The sequence below is a fragment of the Lissotriton helveticus genome, chromosome 10 (genome assembly GCF_964261635.1).
Source record: "Lissotriton helveticus chromosome 10, aLisHel1.1, whole genome shotgun sequence".
NCBI lineage: Eukaryota > Metazoa > Chordata > Amphibia > Caudata > Salamandridae > Lissotriton > Lissotriton helveticus.
In genome coordinates, this window is record NC_136071.1 from 1,038,921,266 (window position 1) to 1,038,943,470 (window position 22,205).

General features: G+C 47.2%; 1 protein-coding gene across 1 annotated transcript in view; it reads right to left on the reverse strand.

Moving 5' to 3' along the window:
* The window catches only part of NSUN6 (NOP2/Sun RNA methyltransferase 6), a 149,427-nt gene that overhangs the window by 125,319 nt on the left and 1,903 nt on the right, over positions 1 to 22,205 (reverse strand). Inside the window, exon 2 of the mRNA XM_078663744.1 lies at positions 18,245 to 18,400. Within this exon, the coding sequence (XP_078519870.1) occupies positions 18,245 to 18,400 (156 nt within the window). The remainder of the gene's footprint in view (positions 1 to 18,244; positions 18,401 to 22,205) is intronic.

Sequence of the window (22,205 nt, forward strand, 5' to 3'; positions counted from 1 at the left end):
TCCTTGCCTATTTTAGCAAAGATATCCGAAATAGGAGACCCAGTCTGTTTAGTTTTCACCGCAAGCTGATTTTTCCTTACCGGTGTCTGCCTCCCCTGCCGGCTGTCTTCCTCCTCCGCTTCAGCAGCCGCTTCAGCAGCAGCTTTCCTTTTTAAGGCAGCTTGGAGCTTGCGAGCACCTTTGGGGCCATGGCTCCACTTTGACCTTTTTGTCGTTTTCCTTTGCTGCTCCGTATAGTCCGGGTGCCTTGACTTGCTAACTGCTCCAACGCCGTCGCTGTCTCAGCCGCTGCAGCCCGCTCTCTACTCAGCGCGCTCCGCGGAGTCTGCGGAGGTTCCCGGCTCCTCCCCTTCACTTTCACCTGAGCCTGAGCCCTGCCTCCGGCTGCCAGCACTCTCACGGCCAGCGCCAGCTCCCGCAGCAGCCTCCCGATGGTTCCGCGGCAGGTATGAGCCAGCAGCATGTGTATCCCGCCGCTTTTTTTTTCCCCGTTAACAAACTTCAACAAGCTGCCACAGACGGCTCACTTCTTCCTGCAGTATTCTTCCACTGCAGTTACATGGCGTCGTGTGCTCCGAATTCAGGGCACCACACCCATCTCCGCTGCTTCACGCTCACGACCGTTCTACACGGCCGCCATCTTTGCCCCCCAAAATCACAGAGTTTCTAACCTAGAGGAAAGGGTTGTTTCAACTGAGGCGGAGTCAGTAGCCGCTTCAAATAAAGTAGATGCCCACAGTGCCCAAATAACGGACATCCAATGGAAGTTGGAGGATTTGGAAAACCGACAGAGACGGAATAATCTTCTAATTTTGGGGGTACAGGAGGGGGTCGAAGGGACAGATCTGAGGGCTTGTGTTATCAAACTCTTTAAGCAAGCATTTGTAGATCTGCCAGGGTGGAACTGGGCTGATGAAATTCAGCGGGCTCACCGCACTCCGTTCAAGCTAGGTAGGAATTCAAAGGAAGGGGATAAGCCGAGAGCCATTCTGATATTTCTAGGCAATTTTGTCTTAAGACAGGCGATATCAGAAAAAGCAAGACCTGATGCACGGAAGGTAGTAGAAGGAATCTTGTTTTTTGTCAGACCCGATTTCTGTTACATAGCAGTTGAGCGACGATGGAGGTTGAGACAATTGATAAAACCCTTCCAAGACAAAAAGATGCAGGCGTACCTGATTAATCCTGCACAACTTAAAATAATTAATGCTGGTAGAACCCTGTACTTCACCTCTGAAATCAAGGCCAAGGAATATTTAGATTCTCAGGGGGTTTGATTCTGGTGACTAATCTACTTTTGTTGTTTCTTATAGAGTTGTTTAAATGGAATATTGGCTAGCTTGATAAGCTTACTTGTGGATCAAATTTTATTCACTTTAATTTATCATTTAAGGCTGCAGTTGGGTGGTGTGGCGTGTTTTGTGGCATCTAGGGATTTCAATTTTTGGTTTTTCGATTTGCAGGGTATGGATCTTATGTACGGTTTCTGTTTTAGCTCCATTTCCACTGCTTCAGACGCTTTTACCATTGCGTGCACAGACCAAGTCTGAGCGCCTCACTTGAGTGGGTGTTTGGGTGGGGAGGCGGGGGGAGGACAAGAAAGGGAGGTAGGGGGGGTGGATGGGGGGAAGGGGGGGAAAAATGTAAAAAATGAGATGTTTTGTAGTAAAGAGGTTTCTGTAAGCAAACAGAGGATTACATCGATAACAATGGCCAAATTATGGATATCGGATCTCTCCTATCAGGAAAGATTATCTCAAAAAGATGTCGCACATTAAAATTTGTTCCGTCAATGTTGGTGGGTTAAATGATTGGAGAAAACGCCAAAGATTATGTCATTTTGTTAAATTTAACAATTTGGATGTTCTGTGTGTGCAGGAGACCCACCTTCCTTGGGCTAGGAGAAATGTATTAAATATAAGGGGTTATGAGCTATTAGCTTGCTCCTAACAGACGTCGATGATCAGGGGGGTGGCTATCCTTGCCAAACCAATTCTAGGTGGGGTTAAGAGGTTTAAGGTAGATAGCTCAGGGAGATGGGTAATAGTGGAATTGACTCTCGGATATACAATATGTACGGTATACGGGTTGAATCAGGACGATCCGGAAGTGTTTGACACACTAGAGGGGGAACTTGCAGACTGGCCAACCCCTATTTTAATCTGTGGGGATCTCAATATTTCGGTGGATTGGAATAGACCTGGCAGTTATTCAGGGGGCAAACCAAAAGTGTTTCGTGCCTTGTCCTCCTTAATGAGATCACACGGTCTGAAAGATGTCTGGAGTGCAAAAGAACCTATCAATCCAGGTTTTACATATTACTCTTTCCCACATCAAAAATACTCCAAGCTGGATTATTTTCTGCTATCCTCAGAGAAACTTGGTAAAGTCAAGATCAAAACGTTGCCCAAATCCCTATCTGACCATAACCCCTTGATACTAATATTTGATGTAGATAATATCGAAAGGAGACAAACAAGGTGGTCATTCGAGAGAAAGCTCCTTGCGGATGATAGATTTGTGAGTCATATAAGAAAATGGACCAGGAAATTCTATGAGATTAATCGGTATAGTGCTTCCCGTAATGTAGTTTGGGAAACTTTCAAGGCTTCTCTGAGGGGCGAGACAATAAGTTGCTCAGCCAGACTGAGGAAGGAGGACAGGATGAAGTTTGAGACTCTGATCGGGGAATTAGGAATAGTAGAAGCACAGCATATTAAAGAGATAGGGCAGGGCGCTGATGGTCAGGCAAGTTTAAACAAAATGGCCACCATCAAAGCTGACCTCCAGGGAGTAGTGACGCAGAAAGAGTCTAGGGAGTATCAGTCTTCTAGGGCAAAGAGATATGAGACGGGGGAACAGGCAGGAAGAGAACTAGCACTCCGGATCAGGCAGGAGAGATCTAAAAATTTGATCACCAGTATACAGGAAAATGGGAACGAATATACTGAGCCTAAAGAAATACTGAGAGTTTTCCACACGTTTTACCAAAAACTGTATGATGAAGAGGGTGGGAGGGTGGCACAAAGTCCTGTTCTCAAAGATGATGGCCCAGAACTAGACGAAAGAAGTAGGGAGATGTTGGAATGCGACCTGACTCTGACTGAGATAAAGATGGCGCTTCAGGAACTAGCAGCTGGCAAAGCGGCGGGACCTGATGGGATCCCCCTTGAAGTATATAAATGCCTAGAGGAGGAAATTGCCCCAATCTTGCTGGATCTATTTACCGGCATAGTGTGTTCGGGCTCTATTCCTGACTCCTGGAGAGAGACAAATATTGTCATATTCCATAAGAAAGGCAAACCCAAAAATAATCCAGGCTCGTACCGCCCGATCTCTCTTATTAACGCGGACACAAAATTATATTCCAAGGTTTGGGCGAAAAGACTGGGGGGGATCATTGGTCGATTAGTCTCCCCGTGGCAGCATGGGTTTGTGCCAGGCCGAAGCACTACGGATCATATAAGGCGTGCTATAGCATTGTTTGATGCCCATGCTGTCGCGGGTGGAGACATGGCCATGATCCTCCTCGATGCGGAGAAAGCATTTGACCGTGTGATCTGGGATTGTTTGTGGGGAATCTTGGACGGAAGAGGTTTTGGGAATAAGAGCATGAGGGCAATTAAGACGATGTATAGTGATCCGATTGCTAGGGTAATGGTTATGGGCCAAAGCTCGGAAGAAATAATAATTAGAAGAGGGACGCGTCAAGGATGCCCCTGCTCCCCGATTCTATTCTCGCTGTATATTGATCCCCTTATTCAAAAAATTCTGGTGTCTGAACAGATCACTCCAGTGACACTCAATGGCCATACTACTAAACTTCTGGCATACGCTGACGACCTGGCAATTATAACAACGGCTCCCCAACAAGCTATGGCCGAGATATGTCAGTTGGCTAAGGACTTTGGTATACGGTCAGGGTATCGTCTGAACGAGGAAAAAACACAGATCATATGCACAAGCAACATCACCAAGCTGGATCAAAGATATGTGGAATCAGCTGTGTATTTGGGGGTAAGGGTGAATGCCAATTTAAATAAGATTATTGCAGATAACTACATGCCATTAATAGATTCAATTGAAAAGGAGCTTAAGAGGATAGGTATATTGAATTTATCACTGATTGGTAGGGTAAATGTATTGAAAATGACTATGTTCCCTAAACTCCTCTACCTATTTCGGGCCATTCCATTGTTACTGGAAGAGTGGATGATTAGGAAAATTGAAGCAATGTTTATCCTTTTTATCTGGCAGTATGGGAAAGTTAGGAGATCAATCGCTCATATGTCTCTACCATTTGAGAGGGGTGGTCTGGCGATGCCTAATATCAGGTTGTATCATTGGACATGTCTTTTGGTTCAAATGAATGTATTGTTTCAATATGATCTGGGAACATTAGAATCCCCGCCAGATATTCAAGTGCTTCCCTCCATCTTGGAGCTCTTAGTGGGTAGGAAGGCAGTAGGGTTACTGATGTGTTAAGTTGACCGGAAGTACTACAAGAGAGCCAAATATAAGATTCTAATGGGGGCATGGGGATTATGGAAATCGGTAAGAAAATTATTGAATATCCCAAAAATTCATGTCAATATCGATCTCTAAAAATCGAGTACCTTTGCCCACCTAGGTCAAAATAGAAATAGCCTTCTTTGGAGGGAGTTGGGAGTTAGGTGTCTAGGGGATGTTATGTTAGGCAATGAGATTCTAGGCTTTAATGTACTCCAGCAAAAATTTGGGCTCCCAGCCAACCAGTGGCTCCTATATGGGCAGATTGCTCAAACACTTCGCTCATTTAGGCCTAGGTTATCCCTTTTGTTGAGCAACCCAATAGTAGAATACTTGAAAAAGGGAGGTAGGAAAATTGGAATAGGGTATAATAATCTTCTACAAGAGCTGGAGGATGATATGGAAAAAACAGAAACTACCCTAGCTCAGAAAATTGGTGACCCAGATGTGGATCTAGATTTAGCCCTAGTTTTGAACAAGAAGATTTTTAGGGCCTCAAATTTGAGGGCCCAGCATTACAAGACTCTTTTTAACTTGTATTTTACCCCATCAAAATTGTTCACTGGGGGGGTTAGACAGGTGCCCCAGGTGTAATATGGGCCCAGCAGATTTGCTCCATATGTTTTATAAATGCCCGAATTTAACACCGATTATTAGGGAGATACAGCTATTTTTGGAGGGGCTGCTAGAACAAAACATCGCTCTATCCCCTACCGTGGTTTTAATAGGTACGGACGGCAAATTGAAGGCAGAGGGTGGGGTCGAAGCCCTAGTTTTTATATCAGTGGCTATATTGCGTTTATTAATTTCCGCCGGATGGAAAGATTCTACAGCACCCACATTTCAGCAGTGGTTAACTAGGCTTTTAGGAATACATAATATTGAGGAGTGTCTGTATGATTTTAAGGGTAAGAAAACACGAGAACTGGGTAGAAACATGGGCCCCAGTCAGGAAATGGAGGGAATCCAGACAATGAAAATATAATCTGAATTGTGTATGAGATTGGACTGTTCTTATGCCTATCCATGCCTACCTCAGTGTCTTCTCTGTAACCCGGTCTCTCTAACCTTTTGTATTTACTATTTACTGTTGTCGTTGTATTTATTGTATTTATTCTGATTGTGTAATGAATTGATATATGTAATGATTTTTACCTCAACACCCCCGAAACATCTCAATAAAATAAAATAATAAACTGCTATTTCAACCTAGCAAAATAAACCTTTTGTCAGGCCTAAGGATTTATTTTGAAAACATGAATTACTCCTAAAATAGACCCTAGAGGCAGGGTGCACTGTATTTAAAAAGTAGGGCATGTGTGCCCAAGTTTTACATGCTCTAAAATAGTGAAACACTCCTAAAGTATTTTTTCACTGTTGTAAGGCCCTCTCTCTGATTGAATACCACTGAATTACCTTATTACACCGAATAAGGTATAACTTTGGATTAGGAGCAGATAGATATATTCTGTAAACACTCAAACTAATTGTATTTAAAATCCTCTTGAATGGTAAAGTCGGATTTTAAGTCACAATTCTGAAAATTGCACTTTTAGAAAGTTCAAAATTAAATGATAGAATGCACACCATCATTCTTTACAATGTTCATTATTGCTTGAGGCATGACAAATAATCTTCAGCGTGCAGACTGGGTTTGTGCTCTACCTCACTGGCACCTGCATATAAATCCAAGCAAAGAAAAGAGCAATTTGTGCCCCTTTCCCAATTGCACAGCAACATCCTTCGATACCCACAGTCTCCATTTTTTATTTGGTCATCCATTTCTTTAATTTTCCACCATGATTCCAACAAATGTTTAATCATTCCCCACATGCTTGAGAAAAAGGGATGGACAGGCATAACTTGAGCATTTGAAGCAATGGAAAAACATGGTGCCAGGCATGAGGATGGAGAAAATTATGAATAAACATTTGTTGGAAACATGGTGAAAAATGTAAGAAAATGTATGACCAAATTGAAAATGGAGTCTGTTGAGTATCAAAGGTTATTGCTGTGCGTTTGGGAGAGGGGCACAAATTGCTCTTTTCTTTGCTTGGACTTTTAGAAAGTTGGCATTTTCTTGTCCTAACTATTTGTGCCTTCTGCTAGTGTCCTGGGTCATACGACTCTGAAAGGATCTGCTGTTGGGGATAGTGTAGTGCTTCCAGACAGTAGCACAAAGGTGGCTTATGTGTGGATAGGATGGGTCATCCTAGTATATGATTGGGGCAGGAGGTGAAACCCAGTCCTGATTAACCTTCAAAGGGCTTTGCCTCCTGCACACAAAGGAATATGACATCAAGCCTGCTGTTGCTATTGTTCCCCTAGACAGTTTGGAGCGTTGGCCGGGTATGGAGAAGAACCTTCCAAAAACAGATGTGGTGGTAGGGCAGGGAGTTCTTCGCACACAAAGGCTGGAACCAAATTGTTAAAAAATTGGGTTTCTGGTTGGCTAGGGTATACACCACTCTAGTCAGGGCAAGGGAGTTACACACTTAAGATAACCCCGGCTCACCCCCTTGGTAACTTGGCAGAGCAATCAGGCTTATCCCAGAGGCAATGTGTAAAGTGTTTGCGCAACACACTCACACAGCAGCGATACACTAGACACACCACAAAAGAAACTCCACACAAGGTCATAGAAAAATAGCCTTTGTATTATCCATAAAAACACACTAGAACACAATCACATATATTACACTGTGCCACTGGCACTTGTCATGACTTCACTGTGATTACATAAATCACCAGGCCAATCGGGACATTGTCATAAACATTACAGTGGTCCCCACCACGTAACTACTGGTAGAAATTCGACTTAGCATAAATACATCAGGCATAACCAACATCGTCAGCAATGTACCATAGTAGGGACTAGTGGATTCACACATGGAAAACCACAGGCCAATAGTAGGCATTTTACCACATATACCCACATCAGTGCCTAATCAGCAGTATGCAGAAAATGCCGCAGCTACAATTTACCCAGAAGGCCTATTTGTTAACACAGCCTCCCCTAGGCGATAGGGCACCTCTCACTTGGTCCTGTATTCAGGAAGGCGGAACAGTATCAAAAAATAATGCCTTCTGGAGGCAGCGGGACCACACTCAGTCCCCCTCCACCTGAGTAATGGCCCCCGGCAACCGCACAGGCATGCGGTGTAGCTGCCAACACCATTGCGGCGGTCCCCTAACGGTGGGGAACAACTATGGGCCCCAGCAGGCTTACCACATGGGAGACCTTCCCTGATCACGGGCATCGACTGGGGGGTGAAGCCGGCACCTTGCTTCTCTTCCTCCGCACCAGCTAAAAATGGCCAACTCCCCTGCCCCATAGAGAACCACAATTGGCGGCTCCTCGCAAATACAAGGAGAGGCAGTGGCGGCCAGTTGACGCAGATGCAGTTTTCTGTTCGTGCCTCGTGGGGTCAGGGCACGAAGACTCAGCTCTCTCGCTGCTCACTTCTGGGTACATGGATCCGCTTGGCCCAGACCACAACCAGGCTCGGCCAAATGGCCCAACACCCCTTCCTGGCTTACGGCTGCGGCGGGGGCTTCCTGCTGGGTTGCAGCGAGCTGCTGCTCCTGTTCCCAGCTTCAGCCAGGGTCTGCTGCGCTCCACTCAGCTGGCGAGCAACTGCGCTTTTAGAATCAACTGCGATCCACACGCACTCTACAGTGGATTGCGGCAAAACCCCAGTGCTCGCACCGCCCAGTCCACATCAACAATGGAGAGCAGAATCGCTCCACCGGCGCTTCATGGCAGAATGAGCCCTCGCCTCTGGCTTCAATAACTAGAGCGAGGCGCTTCCAAGGGTGCGACTTGCCAAGCCCTGAAGCTATGCATCGCTTCACCACAGGCTGACTTTGGAGCACGCTCGGGGAGTTAGGTGTAGGCAGGCAGGCCAGCACATCATGGACTCTCAGCAAAGTGGCAGCCCTTTCGGTAGCCCAGCAAGCCCCAGATCAGCACACTAAGAAAGTCCAAGTGGTGGTTCCTTCTGCCAGCATGCCAGTCCTTCTACCCCATGCAGCTTCTTCTCTTCAGTTCCAGTTAAAGCCCAAGAAGTTCCTCAGACATGGGGTCACAGCCCCAGTACTTATAGTCCATAAAGTCGTTGTTCTTCCCCCTGGCACAGGGCTCTGGGCCCAGTCCAAAGTAGTTCTGGGGGCACTTAAAAAATATCATTACAGTGCCCAACATCCTCTATTGAAAGTGTAAGCCCTGGCTCCAGACACACCACAGGGGGGCGGATCCAACATTGTGGAAGGCAGAAACAGCCCAATTCAGGTGCAGGTGTTACTCCTCCCACCACTCCAAATGGAGACCAGGCCTATTCAGGTGCCAGGGGAAACCCCTCCCGCTACACTAAATTCAGCCAAGGTCTTTTCAGCCTAGTGCTGAGTCAGCCAGGTAGGGCAGGAGACACCTCAACCCCCCCAGGGACTGGCTGGAGTGAATACACCTCCCCTCTCTCCAGTCAGTCAGAACCTGACGGTCAATACACATCAGGCAGGCACAAAGACACATAGCACACAGAAATGCCTACTTCTAAAAGTGGCATTTCTAAAATAGTAATAATAAATCTGCTTTCACCAATAAGCAGGATTTATCACTACTATTCCAAAGATACCAAACTTGATCACGCTACCCCTCTCAGATCAGGAAGTACCACTGAAGCACAGATCAGGAAGTACCACTGAAGCACATATCAGGGAATCCCCAATGCATTCCTAGGAGAGGGCAGTTTCACAGAAGTGAGAAACTAAATAGGCTGTTTGTCACTACCAGGACATGCCACACAGTTAAGGCACATGTCCTACATTCTACATACAGCGCACCCTGCCCATAGGGCTAGCTAGGGCCTACCTTAGGGGTGACTGATCTGTAGTAAAAAAGGGAGTCACAGACGTGGCAACCACTTTATGTGCCACGTCACAGCAGCAGTAAACTGCGCAAATAAGCCCTGCAGTAGCAGAGGTCTGACACAGGTTTGAAAGGCTACTTTGGTGGGTGGCGCAAGAAGCGCTGCAAGCCCACCAGTAGCATTTAATTTACTGGCCCTGGGTATATGGGATGCCACTGTACAAGGGACGGATAGGTAAATTAAATATGCCAAAGAGTTGTAGACCAATCTTACCAAGTTCCCACAGAGAGCAAAAGCACTTTAGCACTGAATATCAGTGATAAAGTGCCCACAGTCATAAAAACACCAACAACAGGTCAGAAAAAATACAGGAGGAAGGGAAAAAGTTCTGGGATGACCCTGCAAAAAGTGGCATTTCTAAAATAGTAATAATAAATCTGCTTTCACCAATAAGCAGGATTTATCACTACTATTCCAAAGATACCAAACTTGATCACGCTACCCCTCTCAGATCAGGAATTACCACTGAAGCACATATCAGGGAATCCCCAATGCATTCCTAGGAGAGGGCAGTTTCACAGAAGTGAGAAACTAAATAGGCTGTTTGTCACTACCAGGACATGCCACACAGTTAAGGCACATGTCCTACATTCTACATACAGCGCACCCTGCCCATAGGGCTAGCTAGGGCCTACCTTAGGGGTGACTGATCTGTAGTAAAAAGGGGAGTCACAGACGTGGCAACCACTTTATGTGCCACGTCACAGCAGCAGTAAACTGCGCAAATAGGCCCTGCAGTAGCAGAGGCCTGAGACAGGTTTGAAAGGCTACTTTGGTGGGTGGCGCAAGAAGCGCTGCAAGCCCACCAGTAGCATTTAATTTACTGGCCCTGGGTATATGGGATGCCACTGTACAAGGGACGGATAGGTAAATTAAATATGCCAAACAGTTGTAGACCAATCTTACCAAGTTCCCACAGAGAGCAAAAGCACTTTAGCACTGAATATCAGTGATAAAGTGCCCACAGTCATAAAAACACCAACAACAGGTCAGAAAAAATACAGGAGGAAGGAAAAAAGTTCTGGGATGACCCTGCAAAAAGGGCCAATTCCAACTGAAATATAACTGTTGGCATTACATTTTAAAAATGTAATTTCCAAATGGGAAGCGATAAATGGTTCATATTTGGCGTCTCTGGAATTCAAATGTAAAACCCTAACTTAAGTTGAATTACAGTTCTGGAAATGTCACTTTTAGAAAGATGACTCTTTTTTTACTTAACCTTTTGGTGCCTACATCTCTTCATCTCTGGTCACATGAGAGGGTTTAGTTGGCAATTGGGCTTTGTGTATTCCTCCTTCTTAGATCTGGCACCATTGGCGTGGGTCTCCCTTCCATTTTTTTGCTATTGCCTCCTGGGTTTTTGCTATATGTTTTGTTGGTCTAGATGCTTTGGGCGCTGTGCCACTGCTATCCAGTGCCACAGTGCAAGTGATGTAATGGATTAGTGACTCCATGATTGTCTTATTTGATTTACTTTGCAGACCCTAGTACAGTGCACTGCTTGTGCCAGGGCCTGTAAATCATGCTGCTGGTGGGCTTGTAGCGCTGATTGTGCCACCCACCGGAGCAGCTTGTAAACTACTGCTCAGGCCTGACATTGCCATGCCAGAGCCTGTGTGCTGCCTAGTGCTGCCATGTCGACTTGGCAAGTGCACCCACTTGCCAGTCCCTAAACCGTCCCTTTTCTACATATTAGTCACCCCAAGGGTAGGCCCAAGGGCAGGGTGCATTGTATGTAAAAGGTAGGCCATGCCCTAATGTATGTGGCATGTCTTGATAGTGAATTACAGCCAATTTCGTTTTTCATTATGGCAAGGCTACCTGTACCCATAGGCCAGAATGAGCAGTTTGATTATAACATCTTATAATCCTAACTGACTCAGGGAACCAGATAAAATTCGAGTTTAGTATGACATTGTTCTGCATTTGCCCATTAATTGTTCTTTTTGCACTTGTCACCCCGAGTGGGATGGGTATGCCCAGACGCGAGTCCCGTGCTCTCCATGCCACTGGAGTCAAGCTATCCTCGCTGATGAGGGCTGAAAGCCCGAAACCAGTCCTAGGATGTTTGTTTCCAGTCCAGGGAGGACCTGACCTGGCAGTTCGGGCTGGCCTGTTCCCATTGGGCGCAGACTCAAGACTGATTTGCAAATGGCTGGGTCCAAACTGGAATGGCATGGTGAGCAAAAAAACAATGGATTTAGGCCCAGATCTCTGTACTGGGGAGAATGTATGACATTGTTTTGCATTCTGTCCATCAATTGTTCTTTTTGCATTTGAACTCAGAATGATAAAATAAATCTTTTAGTGAAGTTGATTTTAACATTCTGTCTTTGAAAATACCACTTTTAGAAAGCAGGTATTTTCCTGCATAACCATCCAAGCCTGCCTCTGCTAGGGTAAGTATTCCATGTCTAGTTTGTGAGCGACAGGGTCTGGAGTGGCTCCAGGAGACGGTGAGTCAGCACAAGGCTGAATAGACCTATCTGGATGAGAAGTGGTGGGTGGAGTAGCACCTGGGCCTGAATAGGGCTGTGCCTGCCTTCCACAATGCTGGCTCCACCTCCTATGGTGTGTGTCCCCCACCCGCTCCCCCTCCAGGTTTCCCGCCACTGCCTGCCCGCCCCCTGCAAACCCATACGCCACCCCGCTCCCGCCTACCAGCTGCTCCTCCCACCAACATCCCCTCATATGGAGACTGCGCAGCGGTAGAAAGAGTGACCCTTGACCCTGTCAGCAGGCATGTCGCTCCCCTCACTGCCGCGCAGCTCCCCTGTGTGGCCTGAGTCCACTGCTGCTGCCGCCCGTTTTGGTTGGTATCCCGCCAAGCTCCGCATTTGCATTTCACTACTGTATTACAGTGCCCCCTGTGTTTGGTTTTGTTCCATTTGTACACCCTTGTGCCCCCTTTCTTTTGTTGTCCCTTTTGCCTTCTGTGACCCCCACCCGCTCCCCCTCCAGGTTTCCAGCCGCTGCGTCCCGGCCCCCTGCAAACCCTTCACCACCCCGCTCTCTCCTCCCAGCTGCTCCACCCACCAACATCCCCTCATATGGAGGCCGCGCAGCGGGCGCGCCTAAGACAAGCCCGCCAGCACCTGGCCCGCGCCCAGTGCCAGGACCCCTGGTCCCCGCCCACTCCACAACGCCCACCTCTGCTACGACTTCAGCACCCTCTACACACTCAACACCGGAGGATCTCGCACTGCTGCCTGGCCGTCTCGAAACACACCGAAGGATCCTTCTTCTGCCGGAACTGCAGCTTCACCAGTATCCGGCCCGCCAACCCGCCCCTCCAAAGAACCCAACTTCATCAGATGCCTTCCGCTCAACACCCGCTCTGCCCGCAAACACGCAGTCAAACTCTGTGACCTTCTCGACACCAACGCCCCAGATGTCGCATTCCTGACGGAGACCTGGCTGACCCCCTCCTCGGCAGCTGACATCGCCATAGCCATCCCGGAAGACTACAATATCACCCGCAAGGACCGTACCAACGGAGGAGGAATTGCCATCGTCCACAGGAACAATCTCAAAATCTCGACAAACGACGACGACACCCTCAGCATCGCCGAACACATGCACTTCCAGATCCACACCGACCCCAACACCCCCTTCAGAGGCACCCTCATCTACAGACCCCCTGACCCCGACCACAGTTCAGCGACTCCATCGCCGACTTCATCAGCACACACGCCCTCGCCTCCACGGACTACATCCTCCTCGGGGACCTGAACTTCCACCTCGAGAACAACGGCTCCAAATCCTCCACCCTGATCGACAACCTCGGACTCAGACAACTCGTCACAACATCCACTCACTCCGCCGGCCACAGGCTTGACCCCATCTTCTCAGCTAGCACCCACGTCTTCTTTGACTGCACCACCAAACTCCACTGGACCGACCACCGCTGCATCCACTTCACCTTCCGGAAACCAACCACACACAACCGCACCCAGCAGATGCCTCGCCGCAGGACCAGCTAACCACCGCCCTCACCCAGAGCCCACCCACAGACCCGACCGACCCCGACGCTGCAGCCCGCAGCCTCAGACAATGGATCGACGACTCCACCAACACCCTCGCCCCGCTCAAGAAGCCCCCCAACACCCACACCAGCAAGAGAGCCAGCTGGTTCATCGAAGACTTCCAGGCCACCAAGCGAACCTGCCAAACACTAGAAAAAAACTGGACCCACGAAAGAACACCAGAAAGCTACACAGCCCACAGGAACGCCACCCGCCAACACCACCAACTCATTAGAGCCGCCAAAAGGACTGCCTTCATAGACCGCATAGGCAACAACCCATACAACAGCAAAGAGCTCTTCAGCATCGTGAAGGAACTCTCCAACCCCAGCTCCAACACCAACAACTTCCCATCGTCACAAGACCTGTGCGACTCGCTGGCCGCCTTCTTCTATTGCAAGATCGCAGACATCCACGACAGCTTCGACACCGTCACCACCTGGGCAACCGGCGACACCCCGACCACCTCCCGCACCAACCTCCTGCTCGCCTGGACCAACATCAACGAGGACGACAACACCATCAAGATCATGAACACCGTCCACTCCGGATCCCCGGAACACCCCTGCCCACACCACATGTTCAACAAAGCCAGCAGCACAATCGCACTCCACCTCCGGAAAACCATCAACATCTCCTTCGAGACAGTGACCTTCCCGAAGAGCTGGAAGCACGCAGAGATCAACACCTTACTCAAGAAACCCAAGGCGGACCCCAGGGACCTAAAAAACTTCCGACCCATCTCCCTGTTCACGTTCACGGCGAAGGTCATCGAAAACAAATGACCAGCTTCCTCGAAAAAAAACGCATCCTGGACCCGTCCCAGTCCCGCAGCAACCACAGCACCGAAACCACCCTCATCGCCGCCACCGACAACATCAGGACCCTGATCAACAACGGAGAAACCGCGGCTCTCATCCTCCTGGACCTGTCTGCGGATTTCGACACAGTCTGCCAACGCACACTTAAAGCACACCTCCACGCCGGAATCCATGAGAAGGCCCTGGACTGGACCACCTCCTTCCTCTCCAGGAGAACCCAGAGCGTCCCCCCCCTTCCGCTCCGAAGCCACCGAGATAATCTGCGGTATACCCCGAGGCTCATACCTCAGCCCAACGTTGTTCAAAGTCTACATGGCACCGCTCGCCCCCGTCCCCCAACGGCACGACCTAAACATAATCTCCTACGCCGACGACACCCAGCTGATCCTCTCGCTCACCAAGGACCCCCACACCGCCAAAACCAACCTCCACGAAGGAATGAAGGCCGTCGCCGACTGGATGAGGAACAGCCGACTGAAGCTGAACTCGGACAAATCGGAGGTCCTCATCCTCGATCCCACCCCCTCGGCTTGGGACGACTCCTGGTGTCAGACGGCACTAGGAGAACCCCCTACACCCTTCGACCATGCACAAAACCTAGGGGTCATCCTCGACTCCACACTCTCCATGACGAAGCAGGTCAACGCAGTCTCCTCCTCCTGCTTCAACACCCTCTGCATGCTTCGCAGGATCTTCAAGTGGATCCCCACAGAAACTAGAAGGACGGTCACCCAGGCCCTCGTCAGCAGTAGACTGGACTACGGCAACACACTCTATGCAGGAGCCCCGGCCAAACTCCTGAAATGGCTCCAACGCATCCGGAACGCCTCCGTAAGCCTGATCCTCGACATCCCCCCACAGCCACTTCACACCCCACCTGAGGGACCTGCACTGGCTCCCCATCAACAAGGGACTCATGTCTGAGTATACCCTGCCACACCTATAGTGGCCAAAAACGATTCAGAAAAGGGGGTGGTGATGATCAATTCCTCACCCATGCACACAAGGCTCTCCACGACACCGGACCAGCGTACCTCAACAGCAGACTCAGCCTCTACACCCCCACCCGCCAGCTCCGCTCCGCAGACCGCGCCCTCTCCACCGTCCCCCGCACACAAAGAGTGACCGCGAGCGGCAGCTCATTCTCCCACCTCGCTGACAAGACGTGGAACACCCTCCCCATCTGCCTACGGAAGACCGAAAACCTTCTAGCCTTCAGGAGACTCCTCAAGACCTGGCTCTTCGAACACCTTCACGGTTATGTTGTGCACTTTACAAATGCTATGATTGATTGATCTAAGGACCCTGGCCCACAAAGGAAGAAGTTGTGCACTGGCAGAATGCACCCAGAACTGGTTTGGACTAGGTACAGACACTCTCTGCCTTCAGAGACAAAGGATTTATGAGTATACAAAGGGGGGCCCAGACCCCAGAACTTTAGATCCCTTCTGGGAATCAAGACAACCCTTTGCTGAGGAGGAGAACCAGAGAAGCTGAAGGAGGAGACTACCCCTGTGCTGTGTGTTTGGGGGTAGGTCTGCAGTGGTTGCTTCATTGCCAAAGAAAGGATAAAAAGGACTGAGTGTGCTTTCAGCATCTTGAAGAAGAATCTCCAAGGGCTTGAAAAGTGCTTGCCTCCTGCCTGAAGTCTCAGGGATACAAGACTTCACCACCAGCTCCCCCTGAATTCCCTTGCTGGGAATTGAAGTGCCTGCTGTTGTGCTGGGCCTTCTAAGAGACAGCGTGTCGCTGGGAGCTGGAAGCACGACTCAACGAAGAGAAGCGTGTAACCGCCGCAGTAGTTGGAGTTGCATCGTCGAAGAAGCTTGCTGCCGCTGTTGCCATCACATCGCCGAAGTGCGTCGCATCACCGGAGAAGTGGTCCGCAGTAACAGAGGTCGCCATCACCGGAGAAGCATGTCGCAGGGCCTGTCGTGGCTCAGAAGTTCATTGAGTCGCCGCACGGTCGTCGGGCGTGCACGCATCGCATCTACGTTGTCGCACCGTAACCAAGACATCATTTTTCGTATCGCACCGGAGCGTCATCGCATCGGATCGCAGTAAGAAACCGACGCATCACCTCCCCACACAGTAAGGAAGCGAGCATCAACTCCCCCGAGTATAAGGATCCGAAGCATCACCTTCCCTGCGATCCTTTTGTTTGTTTTGCATTATGCATCCCAGGTACTGTGAGATTAAAGTGTCGCATTTGCAGCTAAAGTTAACTAAGCCATTTCTACCATTTTAAAGACTTATTTGGATTACAGTATTGTGGATTTTTGTCATTTGGTCTTGTGTTAAGTCTAGTAAACATTACTTATTTTTCTAAACTGGTGTGGTGTCCATTTGTAGTGGTTTCACTGTATTACTTTATGTGTTCACAAATGCTTTACAAACTGCCTCTGAGATAAGCCTGTCTGCTCGTGCCAAGCTACCAAGGGGTTGAGCAGGGATTATTTTGCAAGTGTAGCATTTTACCCTGACTAGAAGCAAGGGTCCCTATTTGGTCAAAAGGTACCCACCTCTGCCAACTAGAGACCCCCCAATTATAACTCTCCTAAAGAGCCACACACAATGGAAGCCTAGGTGTGACTGGATGGGCCATCACTAGCAGGATGGGGGGAGAGGGGCTGGGCCCAGCCTGACTTATACCTGAATATGCTATGTCCTGTCCCTACACAGAGAGCTAAATGACCCTGCATTTTCACTTCAGCCAGCTTGGAGCCAGGGCAGGACAGGCAGAGAATTCCATGCATTTCAAAGACATTGTCTAGAAGCATATTCCCCTTCCAGAAACAGGACACCAGTGTATAAAAGAAGGAATTCAGGCCCGACCATGTCAGTACAGTTGTGAACCGGTGGCTACTCTGTCAGTATGGACTGCTGTGCTACTACAAGGAAGGCCAGTCTGCTGGACTGCTACTCTGAAGAAGCTGCTGCCATACCAAGCTGACATTATGTACTTTTGCTTCGGGAGGAAGAACTGGACCTAGAACCCACCTTGAACCAGGACCTCAGAGTGACTCAAAGGGCTAGTCTGCTGGCCTCCTGATCGGAGCTGCTAGGAAAAAACAGGCTCCCAACAGTTCTTGGGCATGTATTCAATGCGTTACTGACCCCTCCTCCCAAAAAAGTGCCCCTCAGGATTCGGACCTTTGGTGTGGCTCTTAATTGAAGCTTTTGGGTTCTATGTGACAGTGAATGGGCCTGTGTGCACCGAAACCGCGCAGCTGGCACCAAAAATCAGCGTGAGCCGCCGCAACCCAGTCTCTTCGCACAGCAGCATCGACCGCCATCCTGCCTATCCGTGACACCAGCCTGCCCCTCGTATCACACCGATCACCATCCGCAATGATCTTGTTGCTCCTAACGGCCACCCTCCAACACGAATGGGAATCTTGGCCCAAAACTTGAGACGGTAAAAATTCAGCGGGACTAATCTGGGACTGCATCATACTTGCGGTCCATTGTGGTTGGCTTGAACTTTTGACCTTGTCCGGTCCAGCGCAACCAGATAGCTGCAGTTGGCACTTTAGGCACTATACTACCGTTTATTCTTCAAAAATTAATAATTCCAGTTTTACTAAGTAGATTTCTGTCGGTTTTGGTCTTGATTTATTTATTAAATTAAGCTCTATTTTTCTAACCTGGTGTGGGATTCTTTTTGTGTGGTGTTTTCACCTATTTACTGTTTGAAGTGTTGCACAAATATTTTACACCTTCCGTCTAAGTTAAGCCTGACTGTTCTGTGCCAAGCTATCAGGGGGTTTAGCACAGGTTAACTTGGGGTTTGCTTGTGCCTTACCCTACACAGGATTGTGGTTTCTGCTTGACTGTTTCTCACACCCCAGTCATCAAGTAACCCAATTTCTAACAATATCCTTGAATTAACATACATCCTGACTGAACGGTGCAGTGTGACAAGACCAGAAAAGATGCAACATACAGACATACAAACCTTTACAATTTCCTCATTCAACATCTGCTTCACATGTTCCACTGAAACCAAAGATGTGTTCACACGAACAGTAGTGAATGCTGGAGGATGTGACAAATGAAGCAGTAGGTCATCAAATCTTCTTTCTGCTTCTATGGCACCAATTGCAGTCACTAGCTAAAATTGAAAAAAACGGATAAGTAAGAAATGTTTACAAAATGTATCTTCAAATTACTTAATCCCAAGATCAGTGCAGTTTATTGCCAAGCCGAAAATAGGTCAACTTTTTAAAAATCATATAAGGCAGAGGTATTCAAAGCACTATAAACCACATGGACAATTAAAGTGAGCTACTTTTATAAAGGTCAACTAGAAAATATAGGAACCTGTGACAAATATTTTTAAAATAAAATTTCACTTAAGTTTGCATACTATATGAAATACTTAGAAACATATATAATATTTTAATTTGTTTGCATGTTTTCCCTAAAAGTTAGTGTTGTAATTAAAAACAGGCTTCACTGCAGTTTGCTGGAAGTAGTGTGTACTTTATTAGTACAGTGATGAGGCTCCACACCACACTGTCGCCAGGCACAGCACAGCAGCAGACTGGCAGTGCCTGAACCAACATTCTAAGATGACATCAAAGAAAACTAAGTTATGTCATTAATGTGAGTACAGCATCAGCCTAGCTGATGCTATTAAAGCACATTATAACAGTTAGACTTACCGTTTTCTTGAGTTAACTCTCAACTTTAAAGTATGATCTAGCGCCTTGAGACCCTCATGGGTGAGTAGTGCGCTTCACATATCCCTGATTGATCCACATTTAACCATCATGTTTTCTAAAAGGATTTAAAACGACCTATCGTTACTCTCCAAATATTCGCTGTATCAAAGCAATGAGAAATTAAAGGTGGAGCAGTATTTCAATGTTCCTACCTTTAGTAGCAGGCATATTGAAAGTGCTTCTCATTCAAATCGTTACAGCATATACTGGTTGTGGTCGCTATAGGCAAATATGTTTTTTCCCGAGCCAAAATGCTCAACGAGCTGAGTCTTTCTGTCAACAGATCTGGAGTTGCAGACTGACATTCACGAGTATCATATAAAGCAGGCATAGAACTGAGATGTCCAGCACCTGCCACAATGTCAAAAATGCAGGTTTTGCTTTTCCCTGCACTATGTGGCACACGTGCCTGCCACATGGTGCAGGGAAATGTAGAGGGCACCATAAGTGCCCCCCAATTGCAAGACCGCAGTACACCTGCACAGGGGGCCCGCAACAAACCCCCAAAGTCAATCCCCGCCAACCTTTCAATGGCGGTTCCAAGGCTGGCGGGATGCAGCATCCTAATGTGGCGGACGGTGCCAGCTATGCACCGCCGCCATTTTAGGGATGTGGGGCAGATCCGACAGGCAATCGTAACGATTGCCTCTGTCGGACCCGTGACGAACGGGCTTTCCGACCTCCAGCACACCGCCCACCATCCTTATCTGGCGGGCAGGGAATGGCGTTATGATGGGGGCGAACCCGCCACTGGCAGCCTCCCGGTGGCGGGTTCACCGCCATTGTAATCAGGCCCATAATCTCCATTTGGAACAGTGGAATACAAGCAGTAATGATCTAAAACCCATAACATTAATTTGCATTATGTGAATGAACTCAAAAGCGACACCCTTCCTCTAACACATATTGTTTTTACCTGGACATGTTTCGGAAAAAATATAGAGTAAAGTTTTTCTTAAACTGTACTTTTGAATAAAATGCAAAGTGACAGATTATTATTAATAAACTGATGTATCTGTGAGTGTCTTTAAAGCTGGAAATAGAGGTATAGGGTAGCTTAAAGACAGGAATGAGACATACTTCAATTAAGAGCAGTATCAAACTAAAATGTCCATATAAAGTTTCATATTTTTCATTGCTACGTCGCCCTGAAGATCTTGGTTGATCAACAGAGTGGTCAGTTAAAGAATCAAATACAAGATACCAGGAAGCAATGTTGGGAAAACAGAACATTGCATAATGCCCAAGATTCTTAATGGCTCTGGTAACCATTGTTAGATTTAATAGCATTCTTACGTGTGTTTGAGAGCATGCCTGCTCAGCGTCCCTCAGCCTGCACAAAGAACATTTTTCTCTTCAATACGTTAGTCACTCGTAGTTAGGGAAGCATTTCTTCTGTGCATTCAATTTTATATACAAAGTTTGGATTTTGTGCATTTGTAGACCAATTCTCTCACAGTTGGCGCTGTCTATACATCATAAAACAGTGGTGTCAGGGATGTGGCTGAATGAAAAACAAGTTGTACAATTTAGGGTTCGAGCTTTTCAAAATAGCATGTCATCCTACAGGAGGTAAAAATTGCGCAGGACACCATGTTTTCCACCACTCTGCCAAGTTACAGTCATAAAGGCCATAATAAACCCTTCAATGTCTTGCGTACCTCATCCTTTTACTGTAAGTTTATAACAGAAAATGTCCAGGGATACTTCAACTTGGTCCTCCAATGTATGTGAAAGGCCCAAGTTATTGTTTTATTCATGAGCGGTCAGGTACTAGGCATGGTGTTGGATCAGCTAATAAACACAAAAAGTATCAAAGGGTCTACAAAGAATGCCTGGACTGAAAGAAACACCTAACACAGACACTATGTTTATCCTAATCTCCTAGATGAGTTACCTAACCTCAAAAGGAGGGGGCCAGTCAAAAGGTACCCATCAGTCGCCACACGGAACCACCCTTCATCATTTGGGATTCCTCTTTGACCCAGAGGCGGGACACCTGCCTCTGAAGAATGAGGATAAGGTGGAGATAACCCTCATCTATTCGGCTAAATGTCGATGGAATCCTACTAGTCAGAGTATGAGGATAAAACAAGGTGACTAATGTTGCAGTGCAGATAAATAAAGTGTGAAAAACGGTGTGTTAAAAATTGGGTGAGGGAGTACTAAAATGGTTTATTCTGGTGTTACCCACTCCTCCAATGTTAAAAAGTCAAAGGCAGTTTATAGATATTGCTGCCCAGGTGTGAATGAAGGTCAACATGTTTCAGCAACTTGTGGACAATTACGTCCTTGCTTTCTTCAGGACCTATCTGACTGATGCTACTGCAAATGTGACAAAATAAATAAAGATTGTGTGTGATTTCATGAAGTGCTAAGAAATCATTATAAGACAAAGTACGAGGTCAACTGATTCCCTAGGTGTCCTTTCTTCATCTCTTCTCATGAACTGTGCATTTCACTGTAAATAAGAAACAAGAGAAATAGCGAAGTGAAAGTGTAGGTGAAACATCACATCACAGAGGCATAGACCCTTTGATACTTTTTGTGTTTATTAGCTGTACGAGGGAATGTGTCAAAGCTTGGTCTCTAAACTCCCTTGGGCCCCAACCCCACCGTATTGTTATTATGGTGTTGGGTCACTAAAATTAATTTCCCCAAAACCTTGCCATTGTAATCCACTTGAAGCCACACTCTGCTGAATCAAAAGCTTTTTCTTTATCAAAAATGATACGTAAGAGTAGGACATCCTCTTCGCTTCCAATCAAAGATTAAAAGAATCAACTGTTACAAAGTCGTTCAGAAATCAGAGGTACGATTTATTAATGCAATCTTTTTCAGAATACTTCAGACAAATTAAAAATCAGTTTTATTAAAGACTAGATGTAGGTATTTCAAAAGGGGATCTGGGGCCGACTAAGATTTAGGGGAAAAAACGTTTGTATCTTAAACATAAGGGCATAGATAACCTTGTTAAAGAGTGACACCTTTATCGCTGTTAGATATTGTTGCCAAATGCTGATGACCTTATATACTACTACTGCAACCGTAAAAACTGACTTAAATGTAGACAAAATATCCTACCCAGATGTAGACCAGATATTTCCTTTATGTCCCAAACTATCAGAAAGCAAGTATGAATCACATTTTGAATTAGATCAGAGGCACATTTCAGCCTTTGGTGTGTTTATT